Below are 25969 nucleotides of genomic sequence, written 5' to 3'. Positions count from 1 at the left end.
AGGCTCTAATTAATTACATGTCGCTAAGCACTAAATAAATTATGTTGCTCTTTCATTCTGCTCTTGTTCCTCTATGTTTTTCCTGTTGACCTAAAAGCACTAGATATTTTTCATTCTCGTGGACACAAAAACTGGACACAACGACGTGATACAGTATGGATATTTATTATTCGCTTTATATCAAAATACCCTTGATGTATTTACAAAACTTTGTACAAAAATAAGAAAACCAGGCCTCTGAAAATGGCGGGGAGGGGAAAAAATTTGAACTTGGGCTCGGTCAAAACATGCATAGTTTTTGTTCAGTGGCAGACATTGTTCCTCCTGGTGAGAATAAACCAGGTTAATATTCACATAAAGCTGAGTACTGTCTATACAAACTTATATACACAAACCAATGAACTGGTATCAAATGAAATGCACCTCTACCATGAAAATAAACAATACTTTGTGCTAGGCGTCCACTGCATGTAAAGCCTTGAAAGCATCAGTCATCAGAACGTACAGAAAAACACTGAAGAGCATTAGGCCTGTGATATATGCGGCCACATCAAATGAATGACCAGACATACTTCAAATAAACACACACAACATGGCACATTGGTCTTAAAACAAAATCATATAAAAAAAAAAAAAAATACAGTAGGAAATCTTGCGGTCAAATAATACTTCTGACAGTAAACAAATGAAATGTATACAATCAATGGTGACTCCAGACCAACACCAGTGTACGTGACTAGGAGAGGGCTGCACAATGTGACGCCAAATTATGTCATTGCATTATCGAAATCATCAAAGACTTTTTTAAGAGTTACACAGCCTAAAAAAAGGCTTCATATTCTGCAGAATGTTTTATCCGTGTTTTGGTTTGACCTAAAAAAAAAACACCTTTTTGTTGTTGTTGCCTTAATCAAATGTAACAATACTGTGTCTAAGTGGTTAAAGTAAAGTATTGCAATATCAAAATATCGCAACATTCAAGTCAGTTTCTTTCTTATACTGTGCAGCCCTAAACAATGGTTTTACAAAAAAAAAAAATACATAAAGATTTGCTACAGCCCTTTGCAAAAATATTAGCCCTTAAAGTAAAAAAAAAAATCCCTCTTAGATGAGTTTTGTTTCCAGTCATGCTTTAAAATGGAATGAACAGCAGTCTAGATAGAAGTCCTAAGCGTTTCTTAAGTGCTCTCAACAAATCGAAACAAATGCACCTCTGCTCAGCACCTCCATCCTTAACAAAAACTAAGTGCATCGTGGCTTTGGTTTTTTTCAGCAGTTTCCGCACTTGAAACAAAAAAAAACAAAAATAAAAGGAGAAGTCGTGTTTAATCAGATTGATATCGCGTGGACAGCGGGGGGCGCTCTCTCTCACTCTCCCTCCTCCTTGATGCGCTGCTGCTTGTTGCGGCGGGAATCCAGGTCGAAGGAAAAGTCGGACCACTCGTCCCGGGGCGGGAAGGAGATGGTTTGGCGCAGGGTGAAGCGCACGGCGTCGATGACCCGCTCCCCGCGCGCCTCCGCGGACCCCACGCTCATGGTGGACGCCCCGCTAGTGGTGCGCACTATGTGGGGCGGGGGCGAGAAGTCCATGGCCTGCCTGTGCTCCAGGATGCCCTTCCAGATGAGGTGCTGGAACTCTGCGGGGATCTTCAGCCGGGACAGGTCCTGCCACAGCATTTGACACAGTTAGTATGTGGAGGAAGGCGAGTGCAGAGGGTGGGGGGGAGGACAGTGTGCGAGGGGGTCTTCTGTCTCTACCCCAGCGAGTGACTGGAGTGGGATAGGCAAGGGCTCACCTCCATGTTATAGTTCTCGATCTGGTAGATGTTGGTTAGGCCCTGTGCGGTGAAGTAGTCCAAGCAGCCTGCGCAGCCCAGCCGAATGAGGAAACTGGGGCGGAAAGAGAGAGGTGCTTAGACAAACAAATAACAACATCAGACACATCTTTTTTCCAAAGCTATAGTGGCATGTTTTATCTTTACAACCAGGACTCGACATTAACACTTGCCCACGAGCCAAACGACGGGAGATTTCTATCTTCCGAGCTATTCTTTTCATTAGCCACTTGTTACTAAAACATACTGATTTCACATGCAATAAGAAACGCCTCTTTATATCAAGCTTTGTTGTATTTATCAGACAAATCTACAAATAACCAAAAAGATGGCAAAATCATGGCTAGCAACAACTGAAAAACACTTATAATAAAACATATTGAGACGAAACAGTAAGAGTTGAGACGTAGAGGTGTGGCATGTGAGGCTAAAGTGTGTAAATCAATCTAAATGACTTAAGAATCAGCGCAGTTTGTAAATGTGTTGAAAGTAAAGGCTGGGGGGGAATCACAAAAAAAAAAAGCAGAGGAAGAAATTAAGTGTTGTTCGTAAATTGTAAGTGCCCCAAGTCTCCCCCTGCAGTGCTTAGTTTGGCTGAGGTTTTCACTTTCGCTCGCCTATAAGGGGATTTTAATTAGCATAATGTAGAGGCAATTAATACTCTGTTGAGGTGCACAGTGTCTTGTTCGTTCGGAGTGCTTTATTTTCCTGTAACAGCTGCTGCTACGATACACTGCTCTCTTGGTTCCCCCAGTGTTGAGCCTGTCCTTCGCTGTGCTGCCTGCGCTCCCTGTCTGTAGTAGCTGTATATGGTGTGGTTTGTCTGTCTGTCTGTGCTGGGGGAGTACCTGGAGATGCTGCTGTCCATGGGGTAAGGAGGAGGGGGGGTGCAGTGCTGCGAGGAGGGCACCAGGGGGAGCTGTGGCTGCAGTGCGTGTGTGGGGCTCAGTGAGCTCATGTCGCTCATGGGGATGTGAGTGCCCATCATGGGAGACACTGAGGAGAAAGAGGAGCCTGCTGTCAGCTACTGCCCTCACTTTGGGTTTGTTCGGATGAAGGTTTGAACGAATGCGTTGGCTCGTTTGTGTCGATTCTCAAGCGACATTTGCGACGTTTTAAGGCAAAGAGATATTTCACCAAAGTGACATTCACGCCAGTTACTAGCATGGCATACCTGGATTAACCTCTTAAAGGGATATTTCAGGATTTTTGACATAGGGCCTCATTTCCTAGTTATCCAGAGAGTTGTTGATTTCTGGAGATTTTAGTTTTTTTTTAATTCATGCAGTCCTTTTATTTGAAGAGTTTAGTGGTGCTAAGCTAGTGCTAGGCTAGTGTATGTCTATGGTAACTAGTAGCACAGTGCACCTGAGGCAAATCACTTGTAACACCAGACTACTCATATAAATGTCTGTGTCGACTGAATTTTTTTTTTTAATATAACCATTTTGCATTTAAAAGAACTTATATTTGAGCAGCATCAGCTTCCTGGTTGTAGCTACGAAGTGGCGGAGTGATCTGCTTGGTTACCGGATCTACAGCAGTTTGTTTACCTGCATTACTACACGTGGAATTCACAGAGGAGCTTTCTACAAATCAGATATGGCAACGTTTGGAGGACGACCCCATGATTTTGAAGAGGTTTTTAATGCAGGCTACTAGTTACCATAGACATGCACTAGCCTAGCACTAGCCTAGCACCAGAAACTCTTCAAATACAAGGACTGCATGAATTAAATATATATATATATAAATATCTCCAGAAATCAACAACATTCTGGATAACTAGGAAATGAGGCCCTATGTCAAAAATCCTGAAATATCCCTTTAATCCCCGCCGTAATCAAGTACATTTTCTTCAGTTCAATTTGATCCAAATCTAAGAGCAACCTTTTTTGACATTTCTTTGCATTGTTTTGTGTTGCTCTTTTGTCACTTTTTTGTCACTTTTCTGTCGCTTTTTTGTCACACATTTTTGTCCCTTTGTTTTTTGAGGCTTTTTTGTGCTTTTTTGTTCATATTCGTCGCTTTTTTTGTCACTCTTCCGACGCTTTTTTGTTGCGTTTTTGTCACTTTGTCGTCACGTTTTTTTAACCACTCTCTGCCACTCGTTGCGTTTTCATCCTCTTTCTTGGCTATTTTTTGTCGCTATTTTGACCCTTTTTTTTCCAAGAAGCTTTTAGATTTGGTTAAAGCCAAACTGGACAAAATGTGCTCGGTTCTATGCAATTTCTCCATCTGTGAGATCAATAAAGTACCATCTTATCTTCTGGTGGTGGTTTTAGAGGTTAACAGATGCAATGAAATGACAAATTGGCCCCAGGTAAATGTTATTTCTGCTTGTTTAAGTGTAGGAAGAAGCTGGAAATCTTCACCATAAACAAGTTCAGCACATTGATATTTGTCAGGGGTGTCCAAACCTTATCCATCAAGAGCCACATATAGCAAAACATATGAAGTGGAGCGTCACAGACAGGAGATGACTTATCTGGCTTATTATAAGGAAAGCTAATTTGTCTGCTCAAAATTCAAGGCGCATCTAAAAGAAGTTTCACAACCCATTCTGGCCCCTTCTTCCACCGCAACCACGTTATACTCAATAAAACGTACGAATGACAGTAATATAAAAACATATTTTAGCATCTCTACAAAGCATCGAGGCAAAGGAGGCACCGAGCTCGATTGGGGGGTAACACTTACTGTCGGTGAGGCCGCCCGACATGCCGGAGGGGGTCAGGCTGTTCCTCTGCTGGGGGTTGATGAGCTGGGACACGGAGGGGAGTTTATTCATTTTGCCGTGAGTCGGGGAACTGGAGCCGTACGAGGGCTGAGGGGGCATCTGGGTCCTGGAGGAGAGGCAGAGAAACATGGTTAGCGATGCGAGGGGCACGAGTATTTAAACAGTGATGCAAATGTGTTATTTATCGGAAAGTGATGACAGTTTCATAGCAGTGTCATGTATTGGAGCAGTGGCAGTGATTTGGGCTCTAATAAAACAATGCAATGCACATACAATGCAATACCAAAAAACAACAACAGGAAACTTAACCTCTTAACCCCCACCTGAACCAAGCATGTTTTCTCCCGTTCAGCTTTACCCAGATCTTAAAATTCTTGAAAACAGCGTCAAAATAGCGACAAAAAAATGACCAAAAAGCAACGAAAAATTACCCAAAAATGTACAAAAAAATGACAAAAATATGACAAAACGAGTAACAAAAAAGTCATAATAATGTGACAAAAAAGCAATAAAAAAAAAGTCAAGACAACACGAGGAAAACTTAGATGAGTTCTGTAGGTCTTAGCTTTCAAATCAGGTGCTAATCTGGCTTATAGGCTGCAAACCTTTTTTGGGTAAAGCCGAACTAGAGAAAATGCGCTCAGTTAAGGCTGTCGTTAAGAGGTTAAACCTTGTCTACTATTTAGACCAAGTTGCATTATCAGTCTTTTGTAAACACGTGAATATGATGATCAATATTAAGATTCAAAGAAAAGTGAGTTGTAATGATGTTTTTCAGTACAAGGTTTGACTTTTAGAGTATTTTAGCTACAGTATATCGCACTCCACAAAATACTGAATAATCTGTTATGTTTGTTCAAGTTAAGGGGTACTCGGAGTACAAATAACTGCCTCAAGGGGGCAAAAAAGATGGAAACCACTGTCATAGGTCACCTCAGGTGTGACGTTGCCCAATATAACCAGGATGTAACTGCAGTTGGAGTTAATTGGTTAAATCTGCATCGTTTATATTATGTTGTAAACTATGGTGAAAGTGTTGTGTTTTGTGGGCAGTGACGGCAAGGACATTAACCATCCATTAACAGTAAATAACTAAAACTAAAAAAACAAAGTTCTATGGACTGTATATGGACATGCTTAAATCTGGAATTGAATAAAAAGAAATAACACTTAATGAGTTATAAATGAAGGTTCAAGCAAAAAAAGGCATTTATTGCAATCTGACAAAAGTGCAGCAGCCCCAAAATACAAGTCTGTCTCAAACAGAGAAACGTTCAAATACGTAACATTGTAAATTCAGTCATCTTAAAGCTTAAAGCCACACAAACTGTCCCGCAGTAACATTAGAAACCATGTCCAGCATCAGTATATTTCATCCACAAAAGCACAAAAAACATAAGCTACATTCACGAGTCCTGCTCACATTTAAAACTTTTCAAAGTCAAGTAACGGGACCCGGGCTTCCCGTCCGAAAATCCAGCCACAACCTGGGACTGGCCTCATAAACTATGACACTGTCTCTCCCCCCTTTAAAAGGACGGGACACTGTTCAGAGGCGCACATTCGTTGCGCTCATTTCAAAAGTTCATGTCCTCCCGAGTCCCCCTGAGCGCAGCCCGGAGCGGCGCGAGGGCGAAAAGGTCGTCAGAGGTGAGAGGTGGAAGGTCAAAGTGGAGAAAAGTCAAAGAGAGGAATCTCAGGAGGAATGTGCTCAGCGCCGCCTGTGATCCGCCTCCGACAGCCGGGCCGAACCGGACCTGAGCAGGCTGCGAGGAGAAGGAGGACCGGAGAGGACAGAGAGAAGAAGAAATAGAGACTCAGTCAGCCAGCAGGGGGCAGTGTAACCTCACAGATTGCACCTCAGTTTTCCCTAGCACAGATTAAACAGGGCAAAGTTCTGACAGTGGGTTACACGTATGTGACAAAGATGCAGATTCATTCTACAGATCCCACAGAAAAGTCTGAATTAACTTTTATTAAGAGTGAGCAGGAAACAGAGAGGAGAAGAAGTCAGCAGCGGTGTGCGTCAGCCTGTTAATGTTAAACTCCAACATAATCAGTAATTATCACCGACGCTCTCTCCTTCAACAGCTAGAGAGGGGGCGGGCCGAGGCGTTTATCCTGCCAATGCGCGAGGCACGGATTTTTTGAAAAGAGTTGTTGTGCAAGCATTGGCAGAGCACCCAAAGGCGTTACCGCGAAGCTTTGGGAGATTCTCCTGAACAAAACGCAGCCAGGTTCATTTGTCACGACTCAGACGCTGGCCCCAGTCCCACGGGAGGAGAGACACGCCCTCGAACATGCAGGCACTTCTGAGGCCAATTTGTCCAGTAAAAAGCGACGGGGTTTAACTAGATCAGTGCAGGGAGATTTTTCAGCAGAAGTAAAGAAAAGTTTTTTTTTGTTGAAGTTTTGTCTTGTGTAAATCTATGCTTTCTAATAGAGTTAGTGTAATAACTGCATCACAAAAAGTACTGAGTGCAAGCTGGAATTGAACTCTAAACTTGAAGTCAACAACATAATACTTCAATGCAAATAACAAAAAAAGAAGTGCTGTCCTTTTACAGAGGTCTGAGCTCGAGGTGCCAAAATATTGACACAAAAATCACGAAAATGGACACAGAAGGAATTATGGTTGCAAAAGCTTAATGGAAAAACGACTTCTAAGATAAACCAAGCTCATCTTTAAACGTCTATGTTTAGTAGTTTCCTTCTTCAATAGATAAGTATAGTATATTTTTGTCCTCATATCAATCATTTAACGAACAAAATCATAATCCAACCTAAATCCATGGCATACAAAGACAACAACTACAGGTCTGGTCTGAATCACTAATAAAACCTAAAATCGAACCTGGACCTCAACATGTTAGAAAATGGAGAACTTTTGCACAATTTTCCCTGCCCAGACCAGGCCTATTGTTATGGCGCTCAGGCCTAAAAATCTAATTTCGATTAGCGAATTGGATGGTTGTCCTTCGACTAAACGGGAGCAGCTCTGACTTCGCTCCGAACAGTGAATGTTTTGGGTTGTTTTTCCGTTTTGATAAAGAGAAATCGATACTCACTGTTTCTGGATGAGGCTCTGCTGCTGCTGCCTGTACGACTCGATGGTGTGCTGAGGCAAAAACTGCATCAGCTCCAAAGACTCTTTGATTTTCACCAAAATCTCATAAATCTCCCGCCCTTTGATCTGAAACAAAGACACAACACAATTTAGTCGGTGTGACACTCACTCCGTGGCTGTGACAAATTGGGCAAAGCGAATTTACAGTAAATATGAACTGCCCAAACTGCATTTCAGAACATGTTTGTAGAGGGAAGAACATTTTTTCAATATTTTATCAACAGAAAAATATGAAAACACAACCCGAGTCTGTATTTATATGTGGTTTTGACAGTGATTCCAGCTTTTCGGGTTTATTCAATGCTTAAATCAATAACAAACTGTGTTGAAAATACAGATCGTTTCCTTGAGCCAATATGAAAACTAAATAAAGCATTCGATTGGATTCAAGATGGCATCGAAACTAATTCACTTGGAAAATAATTACATTGCCTGACTATTTTTCTGCACAAAATGATGCTCTAAAACACATTCTGCTGCAGTTTTGGCTCAAACTGTTCACAATCTATCGCTCAAAGTTTCCTGTTGAATCCGGTTTGCTTTTGAACATTGACTCTCGTTCCTCTGTGTAATGGATTTCTTGCTAATGATAAGAAATTCAATATGCAGTTTCATTTATTTATTCTACATTTGTGCTATTTAAAGTTCAGCATTTGAGCTTTAGAATGGCTGTAAAAATGTCACAAACCAGTTGAGAACCATTGGTCTAAACTACAAGGACGGCCGTTTTAACTAGAGATGCACCGATCCAGCTTTTTTGCTTCCGATACCGAGACTGGGCTTTGAGTATGAAACATTTAATTGACTTTTCTCCATAGTAAGGTCAATAAAGTCATGTTTTGTTGTCATGTTACAGATCAATCATCAATTATATCTATTGATAAACTCTTAAACATTTAACAAGGATGACTTTTCTACACTAAATATCCTTCGGTAGGCTAAATAACAGGCTTTAGGTTACATTAAAATAAACAAGATTATTACAAATATGTTAGATCAGTTATTTTCTAAACTAAAATACAAACACTTGGCTTCAGCAGTGGCAGATTTTACTTCATTCGGCTCCTTTAGGTATTTTTATCATAGTTTCTGACCCAGCCTTGATCAGTTTTCGCTAGCATTAGCATGCTCCTGCCAGCTTTAGCATGCTGTTGCTAACCACAGACTTTTGCGTGGCGATCAAAAATACATTTGCGGGGGTTAAAACTAACTCAACAATTGAATTCTGCTGGTTCCAAGCTTTACACTGATATACAGCATGCCCTTATTAATTTGTGTTTTAAGGAGCTGAGAGTCAAAACTAGCATCGGTTCTGTATCGGATATTTGTAGCCGATACCCAATATCGTATTTTTTCTAGAATCGGCTCCGATATCCAATAGCACAATAGGATCGGTGCATCCCTAGTTTTAACACATGATAAATCCTTATGGAGTCTGGCTTTTTGCGGACAAATAAGTTTGTAGTTTGATAATAGCACGTATTGTTTGTGCAGCCATTGTTTAAAGCAGCGCGGCTTACAGGCAAACAGAAAACCTCCTCGTCTGTGGATCTCCTCTTCTTGGCGGAGATGCTGGACATCTGGATGCCGTGAGATACTTGACGGAAAGCTAAAAAGTAAAAAAGGTGGTTACACTTTGGCATGTCTTTAATTGGTGACATATTAAGCCTAAAAGCCAAAGCAAAAGGAGAGAGAAAGTCAGTTTTGAGAGGGTGCTTTTAGAGAGATGTTTTTGGTCAGCCCGCCACCAGCCCGGCACTACTTACGGCGCTTCGTACCATCACTGCTCTTTGACCCGTCCGTTACGTTCTGTTTGCGGATGCTGTCTTCGTCCGCTTTACGGTCTCGGCCGGGACAGGCGCAGATCCTCGCCTCGAAGCAGCGGCGTCCCAAAACCTGTCCGCTGGAGAGGAGGAAAGTAAAGAGTAAAGGATTGTTCGTGCGGGCGATATTAAAGTTACAGGAGTGTGTCTTACTCTCTTGTCTCCAGCGTGACGATGATGAGGATGGGCCGTCTGTTCATCCCTCCCACACAGCTCGAGTTGCACATGAAGTTGTACAATATGGTGGTGAATTCGGTTCCCACCTGAAACAAGACAATGCAATAGCTATGAGTTTTTTGACACCCAGAGGAAACAGCCGACACTGGGAGAGCATTCAAACTCCATGTAGAAAGACTTCAACCTGTTCAGAAATCAAACTCTCGTCTTATAGTTTCGAGGCAAGAGCGCTAGTTACTTTGAACATGTAAAGTAACACACACTAACACACACAATTATGGCCAGGAACCATAGTAACGATACCGGTCTGGTATCAGAAAAAAAGGTTTAGGTACTACTGGTATAGAAAAAAATGAAAGTTTCGAAAGCAGGAACGGAAGAGTAATATAAAACCTTATATTCAAGTTTTGATCCTGTTGATCATCATCAAAAAAATCAATCAATCAATCAAAAAATTCAAAAAAGGCAAAAAAATTGGGAGAAAGTGGAAAAAAATCTGGAAAAACAAGTGGCAAAATTGGAGGAAATTTGGGAAAAAATGAAAAAAATAAAAATAAAAAACCAAAAAATAATTGGGGGATAATTTGGACATAAAAAAAAAAATTGGGGGGAATATTTGGGGGAAATCGGGGGGAAAAATACAACAAAAGAGTGGAAAAGTGGAAAAATTGGGTGGAAGCTAGGGGGAAAGGACCCATGAAAATCCGTATGAAGAACGGCGCTGCTATTTACAAACAAATACAAGGCAATACTTGAGTCACTGAGGTGAGGCCTGGGACCGTCTTTCATTAGGATAAAATCAACCACCCAAGGCCGAATTGATTTTTTAAAAGCTCATTATTATAATTAGTTGAAAAGCTGTGTCCGGAGTCTGACCTGAGGGGGCTCGTAGGGCACCAGGACGCTCTGTCGTCCCGTGATGGAGTCCTCCACGTACTGGGCGTGGCTGTTCCCCTCCACACGGATCAGGTGACTGGGAGGAGCGATCTGACCTGCGACACACCAAGCAGCAATACATCATTAATAAACTTTAGTAGAGTTGGACAGGAATTTGATTTTTGAGTTTTTTTGGCAGAAATTGTACTTCGAAGAATATGACGCTTTAAGCTTGTTTCATGTAATACGCCCAATTTGCCTCAAACATGTTCTTTAATTGCTTTGTCTGTTTTAATCCAAGGCATTCTTTTTGCTCATTTTTGTTGACGCTGAACTTGAAGCCAGTTATTTACAGAGATATCAACCATAATCCAGCTCACAACATCTGCATTTTGAGTTAAAAAGGCCAATTGTACCATAGTTAACCTGGGCTGCTGTGTACTTTCCACTTCTACTTGTGACCCGTTAAGGCTGAAAAAGTTACTGACCATCGTTGAATTCGCGGCTGAGTTCGTGGTTGGGGCAGCGTTTCACCACCTCGGTGACGTGCTCGGCTTTTTTATAAACCGGCATGGCTCTGATGACTGCGCCTTGAGGTGGATTCGTCAGCACTTTGATCTGGATGGGGCACGTTTTGGCTATTTGGCAATACAACTTCTTCAAATCGGTGGAATACTGAAAGAAAAGAGAGAGAAGAGGAGACTTTAAAACAGGGATGTCACAATAAAATAAATTGGTAGATTGCTCCAAGTGTGTTTTGACATTTCTAGAGATGAAGCAGTATTTGCATAATTCCCAAAAGGTCGGGGGGGTAACAGCTGTTGCGTAGACGCCGGGGCACTTCTGTTTTCGCCCCGCAGCCACGAAGAGCAAAGACAAGACTATGATTATGACCTACTTAAAAAACACACACAGGCACTCCAAGCTCCCAAACTGAGGATGGGGAGACCTCAAAGATGTCTCTCTGTGTCTCTCTCTTCTGGAGCCTGTGGGACTTCCGAGGACCGCTGTAAAATGGACCCCTCCAGCTGCAATTTGAACTGGGCCTGGCTTTCATCTGCGCCACTCATCACAGGGAGCAGGGCTTTTGAAGAAGTGACTGTGGAGAGCGACCCGAGTACAGATGCGCCCGCCTCATAGAGATCTGCGGCTACGGGTGGATCAAAACGAGTTGTTTATGCAGCAAGTTTTTGGGACGCTCGCTCTCACTTATACAGGCTGTGTACGCGTAAAAGTATTTTGGGGTAATTTTTTGCCTCCCACCTGTTGCTCTTAAAATGCTTTCCACATTTCTGAACGGCCTCAGTGATTGTCTCGAACAAAAGGTCAAGTTAGATTTACAGAAGCATCCACCAAATGATTAGACTTATGAACATGTTAAACACATAAACATGGAAACTAACTTCAATTTGACACTAAAGGCAATTGCTGATTAAAAAAAAGGCACATTTCTTTCCATGGATTGAAAACAGTGCATTAGAAACAATACTTTTTCTTGTTTCTTGGATCTACAGTATCTATCTATCTATCTATCTATCTATCTATCTATCTATCTATCTATCTATCTATCTATCTATCTATCTATCTATCTATCTATCTATCTAGGGCTCCTCCTGCTGGCAGCTGTAGGAATATCTTATTGAAAGACAAACTTTCAATTTCTAGTCATTTACAGCTTCAACCCACTGTGATGAAAACACTTTTAGTGCAGAACAACTCAGAGCCGACATAATGTTGGATTATGGGCTTTAGTAATGCGGAGGACTTTTATTGGATTTTGACAATGACGCAATTGTGACCAGAATGCACAGAATGAAGCGCTGACACCGTAGAAGAAGAAACAGCTCAATTTAACAGCTTTGCCTGAGGATTAGTCAAAACTGTGAAATACTGCTCCTGATTTTTTTTTTTTCTTCTTCTGAAAATATGAATCTATTTGACTTACCAACTCGATTTTTTTAATTGAAATAGATTTTGTTGCCCAGCCCTCGTTTAAAGCTCAAAAAAGGTGACGATATGTCCACTTCACGCTTCACCTCCAACTTTGAATTACAAACTGACACACTGCCTTAGATTTATTTGACTTTTTAATGCCGGGACAACAAAATGGGGTCTTGGTAATCCAGGAGTCATAAATAATACATGCTATTCCCCTAAAACCCCGCGCAATAAGCTACACTCTGAAATGTTGCTAATGGCCATAACCCAACTGTGTAAACAAACCATTGAAATCAGCGCAGTGCAAACGCAGCTTTAAGCCCTCTATGTGCACAAGTCGCTGGGCGTGGGGCAGCGGGGAAATTTCTCCTGTCAGCTTTAACTTCTCAGTGAAATGTGAAGAAGAAGAGGGGGAAAAAACACGCTCGGAGCTGTATTTGAGAACAATACAACACAAAATTTCATCTTTATTAAAAAAAAAAAGAGGCTCAGCTCTGCTTTGACGTTGGGTATTGCACAAGCTTGGCACGGCTATCTGCGCCTCATCTCCCCAGGCTCTACCTCTCCTTTCATCGAGACAAACCCAAAAAAAACAGAACATCGTGTCTTTATGTGCTGCTCTTTAGTTTAAATAACAGTCGTGGATTTCAGTGAGACCCAAATTCACAGCTTTGCTCTTTTTCCTCATGCGACCTCATTAGAAACTCTGTGAGCACAGGAGGAACTGACACAACACGCAACAAGAAATCTAGGATACTACTAAGAGTTGGGACAAATGGGCTTTAAAATATGAATCAGAGAAACGAGGCTGGGTTACGGAGGGTGAACGTTGTGAAAGATGTGCGTCGCCGACACAAGTCAAGTGCCTCCAATCAAAGCAGCAAAGAAAACAGATGAAGACGAATGGTTGCACTTTCATTGTGCCTCGCACCAAACCTGATCCGCGCTGTACGCTTCTGTCACTCAGCTAAATGAGCTGGAGAGGCAGAGAAGAGGAGCAGGGAAAGAGCAGGGGAGAGAAAAGAAAGGCGATTATGACCCAAAAAGAACGCTGTTAAAATAACAGCTGCAGTCTGCTGTGAAGACGCGCTCTGTTCAGTGAGTTTGTTTTGTTCATATCCAGAGTGAAGGTGCACACAAACAAACAGATGCCACGGGACGTCCCAGCCCTGCAGCTACAAACTTTAGCACACAGGAATGGGCTGTTTGCTCAGAGAGAAAAGAGCGCTGAAGCTAACAGCGTTAGCGCAGGGCGGGGGACAGTTGACTGATGGATTCAGTGGCTCACTGGGCGCGGCTCAGGTGTTAACATGTAATTATGAGCCTTTCATTGGTCACAAAGTGAATTATACAGCCACACAGCACTCAGCACACAATACAGAGGCGCTTAATCACAATCCACTGAACATAACTGTAAAATGGGCTGGATCTGCACGTGACTGTAACGGCAGCAGAACCGTCTGTTACTATTTGGACTGTATTATTATGTGATAGTGACAGTGCACATATAAATCCCATGTACAGTAGTGAATCTAAGCTCCGTGCCTCTATATCACAGACACTTCCCGTGCACAGGTCGGGACAGGCCCACAGCTGGAGTGCTCTCTCTCTCTCTGACAGGCGCTGCGGGCGCATGCAGCGCTCAAGTCCTGACAAACATCAGGCCTTAAACAAGCACTGTTTGGCGCCTCTGGTCTTGTCTACTTCATACCTGGCATGTCATGTCATGCCTAGAGCTTCTCCCAAACCTGTTTAATTCAACGCACAGGAGTTTTCTCCCTGTTTCCCAGTAACAGATATAAAACACCCACACTACAAGGAAAATGTGGAGATTAAATGTTTCCTCTTTCACCTCCACAGAATTCCCAGGATTGTGTTGTGTTCACAACATTTAGTTCCTCAGTGTCACCTGTCCCAGGACAACCCTGGGCCTGACTCAGACCATACGTTTGAGGAACAAGATCTCAATATGGGCTTTTTTTGTTTGACCTCAGCTTGTATTTAGACAAGAATGAGTTCATTGTTGCTGCAATACGTCTTAAAGTAAAAATGTAAATGGGCTTTTCCATAACTATAAGGAAATGAAATCCCATGTAATAAAAATCTTCCTGCTCTTCCTTAAAAATTCCCCTGCATCTTTCCCATCTGAGCTCAGGACGTGTCTGCGGTGGTGAAGGGCGAGCCACGACAGGCTTTTTGACACAAACAAGTCTGAGCCCCATCTCCGAGGCGTGGGACGGGCCCGCAGATGTTCCAGGGACAAGCTGCGTCTTGCTGCCTTTCGCTGGAACACTCTTCTCTTTGAGCTGGCTCTCCTCCTCCTCCGGCACAATGTGAGAGCAGAATTAGGCTTAACTTTGTAAAAGACAGAGCCCAGTGAGGAGCGCAGGGTTCAAGAAAGAGGCAGCGCGTATTTACACAGGCATTATCTACAGGCGCTCCATCCATTACAGTAATCCCTCGGCTCTGCAGCGCCCAGTGATAGCCCCGACCAGCGCATTCCTCTTCTTTCACTACTATACCCACTGGCAGCTAACACACAGGGCAAACACTACCAATCTTTACACGCACAAAAGCTGCACCAACGGGCAACAAAAGCCACCTGATTCGCGACACTCCATTAATTTCGTGAAAGAGTCAATAAGGCATCTGTGAGCTGCGTTATTGGTTTGACCTGACCCGGAGCTGAGTGACAGGGGGGCAGAGGTGTGCCCATGAGGCAAGCGTGTGGGAACACTTCTGGGAAGTGTTGACGCGATTCGCCTCCAGTGTGTCACAGGACGTCCCAGACAGGAAGAGGTGAGCTGTGGCTTTGGGATTAGGTGTGTCTCCAAAGGAACAATCATCAAAAAGACACTACACAGGCCGCTAAGTCTGGACGATCCTGCGGTCTTCAAACGCACCACGAGCGGCAGTGACATCTTCAGTGACTGTGTCCGGCACGTGAGCCACTCTTCGTAAAGAGAGGGGATGGACTTTTGTATATCATTGAAATGACTGAGAGGTAGTGTGACAAAATGAGAAGAGACAAAAACGACTGAGAGGGCTTTCTTGGAGTTCGATAAATGACTGAAAATTAAAAGTTACATTGAATGGTGTGTTGCTTAAACTGGACACTACACCCAGCAAGGTAGATTTGTTTTAAAAATAGAGTTACTTTTATGTTACTGAATGAATGAAGTAATTGTATTCATAACATTTTATAGTGTTGCAACTGCAAGATCTTCATAATTAGGATATCAAATCTGCATTGAGCAACATGGTGCAGAGTGTTTCAGGTACGTCCTGTTTAAAATAGTTTAGGTTTGCATTGCCCAGCCCCGATTTAGCCATAACAAAATGCTGACAGAGGCCGATCCCAAAGCCGCTGCACTCACTTCTGGGACACGGCGTAATAGTTCCTCAAACCGATCGGGCCAGTCTTGAGTCATGTGTTTTGACGGCTCAGCTTTGGTGCAGTCATGGCGGGACGGGGAGCTCGGTCGACCTGGGGCGTGTCCTGTTGCAAAGCGCGTATGAGAGACAGTCACTTTTGTTTTTCGCGGCTGTGTGGGAATAGGTGAAATGTCACGGTCCCACAGTCGCTGCAGTCGTCCAGCGGTTTGGGCCAAAGAGGGCGGGACGTCACTGGTTTGGTGAGGCTGCTAATCCCTCGACTGGATGTACGACTAAATTGTTTATACGAAATGAATGCGGTGCCTAACCCCCTGTAAATCCAGTTAAAATGAATTGTGAAATCTTAACAGAAAGTCTTTGAACTGCGCACTATTCATGCGGCTTTTGTCAATTGGATTTGCTGGATTCAGAGAGCAATACAACACAAGAAATTGTTATATAGAATAAAATATAGCCTTAAACAGTGATCCATGTGGAGGTACTTAGGCTTCTTCTCATTTTTGTCTTAGTTTAGAGCTACTTTTAACTTTACGCCGACTGTAACAAGTGAATTTCTCCATTGTGAGATCAAGAAAGGATTATCTTATGATTTTGTCCAAGTTTAGGACTATTTTAGCCCATTTTTAGCCCTGGTTTAGACTGGATTTGGTCTTGGTCTATGCCTTGTGGTTCTTAGAAAGTCATATATTTGTTGAGGCGGCACTTTGGGAACCACTGGTCTAAACTGTTCAACTGGGAAAAGTAAAATGGCTATTGTTTCTCTGCTGACTGCTGTGTGTTTGAATACCTTGATGGAAACCATTGACAAAATACCATTCAATCGCATCCTAATATCTGAAAATCTTTAGCAGGCTCTTGCAAAACCGCTGTCATCGAATAGCGGTGACACATTCGCCGCCGCTCGTGTCCGCCAGGGTGCGACGCTGAGTCTGTTGATCATCGGTTTGTGACGCTTTGGTCCAGATCAGAGACACAAACAGTGAACAGGTGGAGCCGTGATGCAACAGCTGTCCCCGCGCCGCCCTGTGGTAATGACAGAGCAGGCGGAGCTGGTTCTGTGGCTTTTTTCAGACGCAGTGACAGTGTGACAGTCGCTACACCTGGACCAGTCGCCGTTCACCTCTGTCATCAACAACAAGGCGTCCCGGGACACGGCGCAATAAACTACAGGGCGACCAGGAGTGGGAGCTGGGAAAATGAGCGTCCAGTGTCCAACCTCTTTTATCCACTTTTTGAAAATAAAACAGTACTTATGTTTTTGACATCAATGCTTTACTCTATCTACATCTGTACATATTGTGGTCAACATTCACATGCCTAAACCACAAAATGCCTGTGACTTGTTTTGCCTGGACAGTAATCAAATTTGACTGTTGTGTAGGCAGCCTAATAGAAAAGCTCTGGCAACCCCTGTCACAAAGTAAAGCAAGTTCATAGAGAGGTAATAAGATGAGAAATAATTTGCCAAACCAAAACCATTTTTTTAAGCTTTTCTGTTTGTAAATGAGTTTATTGGAAAGTTTCTTACACCTGGGATAGAGATTGTTTCCAACAAATGCCACCTGGACTAATGCTGTGCTTTCAAAAAGGAAAGTTGCAATCTCACAATGGAACTGATCCAAAAATGTGTGGATCCAAAAATAATATTACATTCCATTTAACTTTATAAAGTTAAATGGAGAAAAAAAAGCTGAAGAAAGTGTCTTCCTTGCATTAGTTTTGGATTGGGCTGAGGTGCAGGTCTCACATGTTACTTTACTTTGCATATTGCAGCTTGAACTTGACTGTAGTGGAGCCAGCGTGCTGTAAAGTCAGACTTTAAAAAAAAACTGCCTGGAGGGTTAGTCCTGACTCAGATACTCATCTTTTACAGCCAGATGCAGTTGAGCAATGCAGGTCTTACAAAAAAAAAAGAGCACCTGAGTTTGCCTTCAGCGCATGTACTCAGAAGTAAGTCATGATTCAAGCATCCTCTGGGATGACACGTTACCAGTTTGACCTTTCACAAATAATTACGAGTGACAAGGGAAGAGACATTTTTCATTTGATTTGGCCAAAAGACGTCACATCTAGACTCATTTGTGTGATTCTAGTTTGAGTAAATGGAGATGGTCAGGAGGGGCATCTGATGTAAAAACTTATATCAATGCAACAAATCTATTCATCATTGGGGAGATAATGCATTGACATACACCAACATCTGTAGGGCATGCACAGTTTTATGGGTAGGTAAATACTTTTTTGGTTTGACTTGATAAATAGCTTAACAGACCTAGTCTCTATAACAAAAAAAGTCTTTTGGATAATCTATTTACAGTATAAGGAGAATCATAGATTTGGCAAAGGAATACTGTCACCTGGTTTAATTTAAGAGTGTGACGACCATCATATTCTAATAACCAAGATAGAGTCGCTTTAGAAAGTATAAATACTTATTTATATCATTATTTTGAGATAAACACGGTGTACCTTTCTGAAGTACAGCTGATGAATTCACTATGAGTGAGATAAACTGAATATAATATGAACAAAAACATACAATGCAAATTCAACTATTTAAATATTGAGCTACTACTTAAAGGCCTGATTTTTGTTCGTTCAAAAACAATGACAGAGGGAGTTAGACATTTGAATTAGTAGCTCAGGTGTCAAAACTTTCCTCACACATTTCTTACATCCCAGTTCCTCACAGGGATGAGTTTATAACTTTCAGGGAGCAAGACTATCAAAGCAAACAGCAGTAGCCTGTGAGTTCATGATTGATATGAACAAAGGTTTCATAATTAGATGCACAAATGTCTTTTCACAACATACTGAAGGAGAAAATGAATTATACTACAGTAAAACAAAAATATGGTTTAGAGCCTTTAACAAAATCAGGTCAGAATAATCAATTCCCACATACCGTCCACGTTGCAGACTTGGCGGTGCTGGACTGCTGGAAGGACACGTCGAAAGTGTGCGGCCCGGCGTAGTCCGTGTTGGAGGGGATGGCGGGAGAGGGCGAGAGGGCGTCGAAGGTGGAGCTGGGCTGGGCGTAGGGTGAGGGTGCGGTCACGTTGTTCTGAGCGTGGTCGTTGTTGTACGGGCTGGTGTTCGTCGAGCCGCCATTTTGGATGCTCTGGTCCATGCTGTTGAGCAGCCCCAGGTTCGTGTACTGCGACTGCAACAAAGCACAACGGAGTTCGGTCACTGCTGAGGAATCTGAGCCGCACTTTCGGCTGACAGACGGGAAGCACTGTGGAGAGAACAAAGTGTAAGTGCAGTGACAGAAAAAACATGACTTTACTTACAACTGAACAAAGATTCATACAAACTACGACAAACAAAGCTGACTTATTAAGACGGCGACGTAATAGAGATATAGATAGAGATACAAATAAAGATTGGGATGTGCTTCCTTCCACATAATATTTCAGTAAATAGCTTTTTTTCACATCACAAAACACACTGAAAAGCATCATCTTCAGTCTTGACTGGACTGGGTACCTTTAAACTGTACCTAAATGATACCGGAACAAAAGTTATGGCACTATTAGTATTACAAATATATGGTAGCGAAAACTGGTACAGAAATAAAAGATGTCTGGTGGATCCGGACACAGCACTTGAGAAAATGACTTTGTTCTTGCAGCTCAAATAAAAGTCAATAAATTAACTTAATTTTTCAGTTTTATGGTTCTAGATAATTAATAAAGTAATATAGGTGCCAGTATCATAAAGCAAGTAAAAATTAAAGACACCCAGCCCTATTTTCAACCTCTTTATAGTGCCTTTAAAGTGACACATTAGACACATTAGTTAGCACAATCATATTTCTTTCGTTTGACTATTTTTGTGATGTTTATTGTTTCATCTCCTCCTTGGACATTACCAGCAAGTGACATAGATAGAGGTAAACAATTTAAAACTGTTGCCGTGCTGACCATGCTGAGTCAAGAAGCTTTACATCTACCTATGTCACTTCTCTTCAGCAGCTTAATAATTCACTAACTAAAAAACTCAAAAAAACAAAATTGTTTTGATTAATATTGCCGCTTCACTGAAATAAAATGATAATTATTACTTACAACGGATGTCACCCATCTAAATAAGTCATATTTTCAAAAGCATTAAAACCTGTCATATTTACTTTAACCCTTCAATAGCTTTCCACTGAGACCAGTTCTTATCTGCCATATCATATAGCCTTCTTTTTTTTTGTGAGTCCTCAAAATGTGGGCCCATGATATGAAAAAGTGATGTAGCTGAAACATGAGTAGGTACAGTAGATGTGGCTTAATGGGAGAAATCAAAATTGCCTTTGTTTGTCTATAGCTCGGGCCTGATTTGTACTGCGTAACATTTCACAACCCCCAGAGTGCTGTTTAGTCTGGGGTTGTAATCAACACAGGATGGACTCGTACTTGGGGTCACAGCCAGTCCCCTTCCGCCTCGGTCCGCTCTGCCATTCACCCCATTCCGTTCCATTTATACCCGGCACATTCCTGAACGCGGTGCCACGACCCTCAATCTTTAGACAGTCATTAATCTCCTCAGGGCCCCTTCTCTGTTTATCCCTGGCATGTCCCGCCGCAGCTGTCCGCCTCACACCCACTCGCCCCTGGCCAGGTGTTGGGATGACCAGTAAAAAGAAAGGAGGAAAAAAAAGCGAGCTCGGTCTTTCAGCGCTAATAACCAACGCTAGTGAAACGTGAAGCGGCGGTCGGTATAGCTTTGACATATCCAAACACAGGTTTTTTTTTTGGCTAACTAACACAGGGGTCGCGAGGGTCAAACTCCTGCCTACTTGTGCTCGCAGTGCCACGGGCTGAAGCGAGCCGTTAAGTGGGAGGGTCAAAGTGTTCGAGGCATAGGGCTGCTTAACCCCCTGTAACAATGACACCGCGGCTTAAAAGGACAATTATGTTGGGCAGTGTTTTTGTGAATGGGACACGCACGAGAAAAGGAAAAAAAAAAAAAAAGGCCATTCTGCTGGAAAGCCTCGAGCGCTCGGGCAAAGAAAGGCAACACAGCGACATGACAATGAGCTAATAACGCGGATATTGTGGAGGTTACAAGTCGGCGGGGAAGAGGAGTGGCGCTTTTCGCATCCGCTCCAAAACGACAAAGACATGTTTATAAGAATGAAAACAGCAAATTTCAGCGATAAGGCTTTGTTCCATTTGTGCATCATAACAACTACTGAGCTATTGTCATTGAGGACTCTTTCTTTGGGCAGCACGATTTATCATCAAATTATAGCAAAATGTGGCGGAACATCCTTGTTACAGGACGCCACGATATACTGCATGGCTAACACAGTCTAAAAACTGAAACATCCTGGCAAAGATTTTCCTTATTGCCTGATTTTGGTTCTGATTTAGTATTTTTTTAAGCCTTGTTTTGACACAATTTGATGGAAAAAAACAACAACACCAACAACAATTTGCAAAAGAACAATATCCCTAGTAAGACATTGTTCTTGAGCCCTACTTTTGAAAAAAAACAAAAAAAAGAAAAGAAAAAAAAACAGAAGAACCAGTCTCCATTGGTGTGAGCCGTCTTCTGATTGGTTGAAAGTCTACACAGTTGCTTTCAGTGGTAGCCAGCCTTGATGCATTAGGTTCGACTAAGCCCTCTATTGTACCAAATAACTACTATAAACATGAGTCACTTGAACTGCTGCAGAAGTGTAATAGCAGTCACACTAATAGGTGTCCTGTAGTCGAATAGCACACTATAAATGCAAACAATGTGCCTGCCGATGTAAAACTGCACACTTATCTAAGGGCATCTGTAAGTCAATGTTACAAGAATCAAGGTCCCACGATATGAGAAAGAATTGCGCCATTCGATAACTGTCTTGAATATCTCAATAATGATATTGCAATAATTTACTAAACCATTGCAGCAGTATGTTTGGATAAAATTAAACAAAAAAGGTCCATCAAATTGTGCCAGTAGGTCAAAATGCATCTAAAATAATGACTGAAACTTAACTTTTGCACATTCTTAAAGCAGAACTAAGTAACGCTTGCCCCTAGAGGCCATAAGCGCCACTGCAGGTGTTGCAGTATGTTGCGGTTTTCTTACTCATTAATTATCCGCAGGAGTAAATACTACACTGATAGAAAAGACAGAGGGAGAGAAGGATATTGTACATCTTGTTACACAATGGAGATCATTTTTTTCACTTAAACTTGGCTGTAAATACTGTTTAAGTGGCACTAGCCCACAGTTAGCTTTGCCCTGTTAGCTTCTTCTGCATGATTCTATTAGTGTGTATTGGGGCCTCCGACTCGTTGGCAGTGAAGTTGCAATTGAAAACCCCCCCAATCATCCCATTAACACTTGTATTACCCCCAGAGGAACTATGAAAAGGATTTATTAAGGCAAACAAGTTACTTAGTACTGCTTTAAGTTACCAGTTTCTTTGAGTCAATCTCGGTCAGATATTGTGCAATCCTAATAACAAAGATTTGACGACGATTTTGCCAACGTAAGACAATCTGTACTGTCGTGTCAAGTCCATGGAACAATGCAAACTTAAAAAATAAAATAAAAAAAACCTAGTCATCCTGGGAACTGCCAGACTGAGCCAATCACAGTTTTCCACTGTGATAATGAAACTGCAGTGATTCAGAGTTGACACAGGCACTGATGCTGGCAGCTGCAAAGAGGAGAGGGGGGGGGGTCATGACAGGCGATAATTATCAAATATAATTCTCAGGAAAGCCCAAACACAGACAAAAGCGGGGGAATAAAATGAAGAATAGGGAGCTTGATATTGAATACTTGAGCGCATTCCTAGATCCACAGAGATGTTTTAGTGTTTAATTGAGTGGAAGTGGGATGTCAGCGATAAGAAAGCACGGTGATGGGGGTTTGAGGCACTTTGATGAGATCTTATTCCACTATAATACAGCCGGCGTTTAATAACCAGTTCAGCGGCTCTTAAAAATTCCTCCTGTTTATGGCTGATGCTGCGCGGACCCCTTCGGGACGGGCGGTAAATCAAGCGCTCTGACACTCACAAATGGCCTTTAATATAGTTTCCAAAAGGGTTGGCCGGTGGACTTTCGGGGCCTCGCAGCCAAATTCACTGTATTCGGGAAGAAGAGGCTGCTCGGGGTAAGCGTTTTGAAACAGCACAAAATGGAGGAGTTTTTATGTCACAAGGCGGGGGATAATGAGGTATTTGCCAACATTGTGCAAACTGATATTTAAGTTGTTGCACACAGCCATTACCATCACCGTCCTGAGCCCCGGTATTTGCAGCTTTCTACAGCGCACTGTGAATAAAAACATAGGTCATTGGGTGTTTGGGCTGCACAATGTATCGCCAAATTATCTTCAATGCAATATCGCACAGAGCTTAATACTTAACTAAACACTCAGTGACTTAAAGACGTGCAAAAGTTCAGTTTTAGTCCTGATTTTTCCAATGTAGCCTCACTTTAGTTTTGTTTCGGGTCTACTTTACTCAAGACATTTATTAAATATCGCAATTCTTTCCCATTTTGTGCTGGCCAATCCGGTACGTTCGGTTAAAATGACCTAACCAAGCTCATATTGTTTACCTCAATATCAATAACGGACTCAGCCTAGCAGGACGAACAGGTTAGTATAATAATCATGAATCATTATTAGAAATACTGGTTAGTAGCTACAGTTTGCGCGGCAAATGCCTTTAAGGTTCTCGTGACATTTTGTTTTTCATCTACAGTGATCACTTGTCCCGCCTTTGGTCGTACCGCTGAGATATTGTTTGTCAATCTGTTCCACCTACTCTATCAAGATAATGACTCAGTTTCAATTTATATGACATGCAAACTTCTTTTATAAAATGTCCTAACTATCTGTGTTTGATTATTCAGTGACAATAGGGTTCTATGGCGTCCTTTGTCTCAAAGAAGTTTTAATTTCTCAAGTCTGTCCCACCGAATCACACACTTCATCCCACTTTTACTGCGGTAAATCTTGTTGTGTTCATCCTACTGCCAATAAAACAAACAGTGACAAGTCAAAGCCATCCAACAAAAGTGGTTATCTAATTCTTGCCTCTCATCCAAAAAGCTTTTCCAATTCTTAGTCCAGGTGATACAGATCGACAACTTTCATCTAGTCTAATCAACCACTCAGAAAATAGTAAAAGTGGGACGAGTTGTGTGATGTGGTTAAGAACTTAAAAGCTTTAAGTTAACAGAGGCCACCCCCAGCACCAATTCATTTGCTGTTTCAGCCCCAAAACACACACAGAGATAAAATATTCCAACCCAGAAAGCTAGGACACAAAATTCGCCATGGTTCAAAAAGCGGGACATTATCTAAAAAGAAGGGATGAGGGGTGGGGTCAAAGAGCTAAACATCTGTGCAATAAAACCAAAAGATTCTGCTCATTCCAATGATCGACTTATGCAACAAATCACAACCACCAAACCCACGATTGAAAACGCATAAATTCACCCAAGTAGTAAAAGTGCTCCCAGTTATCGGACGTCCCGTAAATGCTTTCCATTGCTTATTGGTGGCCACAAACTTTAGCTAAGCCTGGAGCTCATGAGGGCCACTGGGAGGCAGGAACCAGCGCAGACCTATAGCCCCAGGGGTGGAATATCTCCAGCTCTCCGGTGGCCTGGCTGCTACTATGTCTTTTTTAAGGGCCAGCATCTTGTAAACACATTTGGGGTCCGTGCTGAGTGACCACAGGGTAGAGTGGAGTGAAGAGAAGGGGGGCTAGGTATAGGCATTAAGGGATCAAGAGTGTGGGTGGGGTGTGTGGGGGGGGGGTTATCTCCACCTCATACCTGCTGGGGTGGGCAGAGCATGTGATTGTATCTACGTCAACACACCATTAAAAGCAATCACGGACCAAAACGGCAAACGCCTTGGTCAGTCGGCAGCTCCCAGGAGACGACTGTGGGGTTTAGGGAGGGGGTGAGAGGGGGGGGGGCAGGGGCAACTTGATACTTTAGGGGGGGGGGGAGTTGATAGAGATGGACGGACGCTTCCAAAAAGACTCTGGACAAGTTAAAAGACAGGGACACGGCACACCTGCTATCTGCAACCTGCAATCTGAGAATCAGTCAGCGCTCGCTCGGCTGGCAAAGGGCGAGGGCCCAGGGTCTGGGGGCTCCGAATGTAAACAAGAAGAGGACTAAAAGGTGCATGCTGGTGGTTTGAGGGGGGGGGGGAACAAAAAAACTAAGGCATTGTTGAAAAGAAAATGGTTGCTTCTTCACTTAAGATGTGTGCATTACCATAACACACAACATAATACTGCAGACTAGATTTGTTCAGTGATTCTATTCAGGACTTTAGGGAAAGGAGTTAAAAGAATGAATGAATAAGTGCAAAGTAACGCTGACATATTCAAATAAAAGCTCAATCACACTTCAATAATGTTTCTCAGACATTTCTCGATACAGAGATGGACCATTTCGAGCAAATGCAGAAAAATAATATATAGGCCTTCTCTTCAAATCAGGCTTGAAAATAGTCAAAGCCGCAAAAAAACAAATATTTCCTGATGCTGAGTAGCGGCCATTTTAGACCAAAAATGTTTCTCCAGATGTTTGCATTCCCCTTCTTTCACAACAGGCAACCATGCAATCACAGGTAGTCAACAACAAAACGCCAACAGAGCGAAACGAAACAGCAAACCCGAGTATTCCCAGTACATACAAAGTCATGTAGTAAATTCACAGTAGCAGTAGCAACATTAATTTGTTTTCATTGTTTTTTGTTTGTTTGTTTTTATTACAAACTGCCCTATGACAAATGCGCAAGCTTGACGTACAATAAGCTCAGCAGTTTTTTGATATCGGAAGCTATTTCTGGGTTTATTTTGTCGCCACTGTTTTCCGCGGCATTCGATTAATAACTTGACTGTAAATGTTTTCGTTTTCCCTTCGCGCCTTCGGCCTTACCTCATTGAAGCTGGTGGTGCTGCCTGTCTCCAGATACAACATGTTGGCGCTGAGGTTGAGCAGAGCAGCTGCTGTTTGCTCCACTGGCTCCAGGATTCACCAAATCTGTTTTTCCCACTCAAACAGGAGTGATGCAGGGCGGTGGA

At 42.4% G+C, this 25969-nt stretch overlaps 2 protein-coding genes across 4 annotated transcripts in view; both read right to left on the bottom strand.

The window, feature by feature from the left end:
- LOC306976865 (inosine-uridine preferring nucleoside hydrolase) overlaps positions 1-25969 on the bottom strand; it is a 194459-nt gene that overhangs the window by 144249 nt on the left and 24241 nt on the right. The gene's annotated exons all lie outside the window — the stretch shown is intronic.
- On the bottom strand, positions 203-25969 carry tp63 (tumor protein p63). 3 transcript variants are annotated; one of them, XM_079574931.1, is made up of 12 exons: positions 25824-25969; positions 18818-19075; positions 11067-11253; positions 10579-10694; positions 9679-9788; positions 9481-9605; positions 9223-9311; positions 7644-7768; positions 4536-4681; positions 2684-2831; positions 1797-1890; positions 203-1665 (listed from the first exon to the last, which is right to left on the bottom strand). In XM_079574931.1, the coding sequence occupies exons 1-12, from the start codon at positions 25863-25865 to the stop codon at positions 1369-1371; spliced, it is 1737 nt and encodes a 578-aa protein (XP_079431057.1). In that variant the 5' UTR covers positions 25866-25969; the 3' UTR covers positions 203-1368. The 3 variants fall into 3 exon arrangements, with proteins under 3 accessions (XP_079431057.1, XP_079431058.1, XP_079431059.1); XM_079574933.1 differs by lacking the exon at positions 2684-2831 and having other exon boundaries at positions 1541-1665; XM_079574932.1 differs by lacking the exon at positions 2684-2831 and having other exon boundaries at positions 1522-1890.

Source organism: Gobius niger, assembly GCF_951799975.1.
Source record: "Gobius niger genome assembly, chromosome: 17".
Classification (NCBI taxonomy): Eukaryota; Metazoa; Chordata; class Actinopteri; order Gobiiformes; family Gobiidae; genus Gobius; species Gobius niger.
Note: the sequence above shows the minus strand (reverse complement) of the source record. Positions and strands in the feature narration are given on the sequence as shown.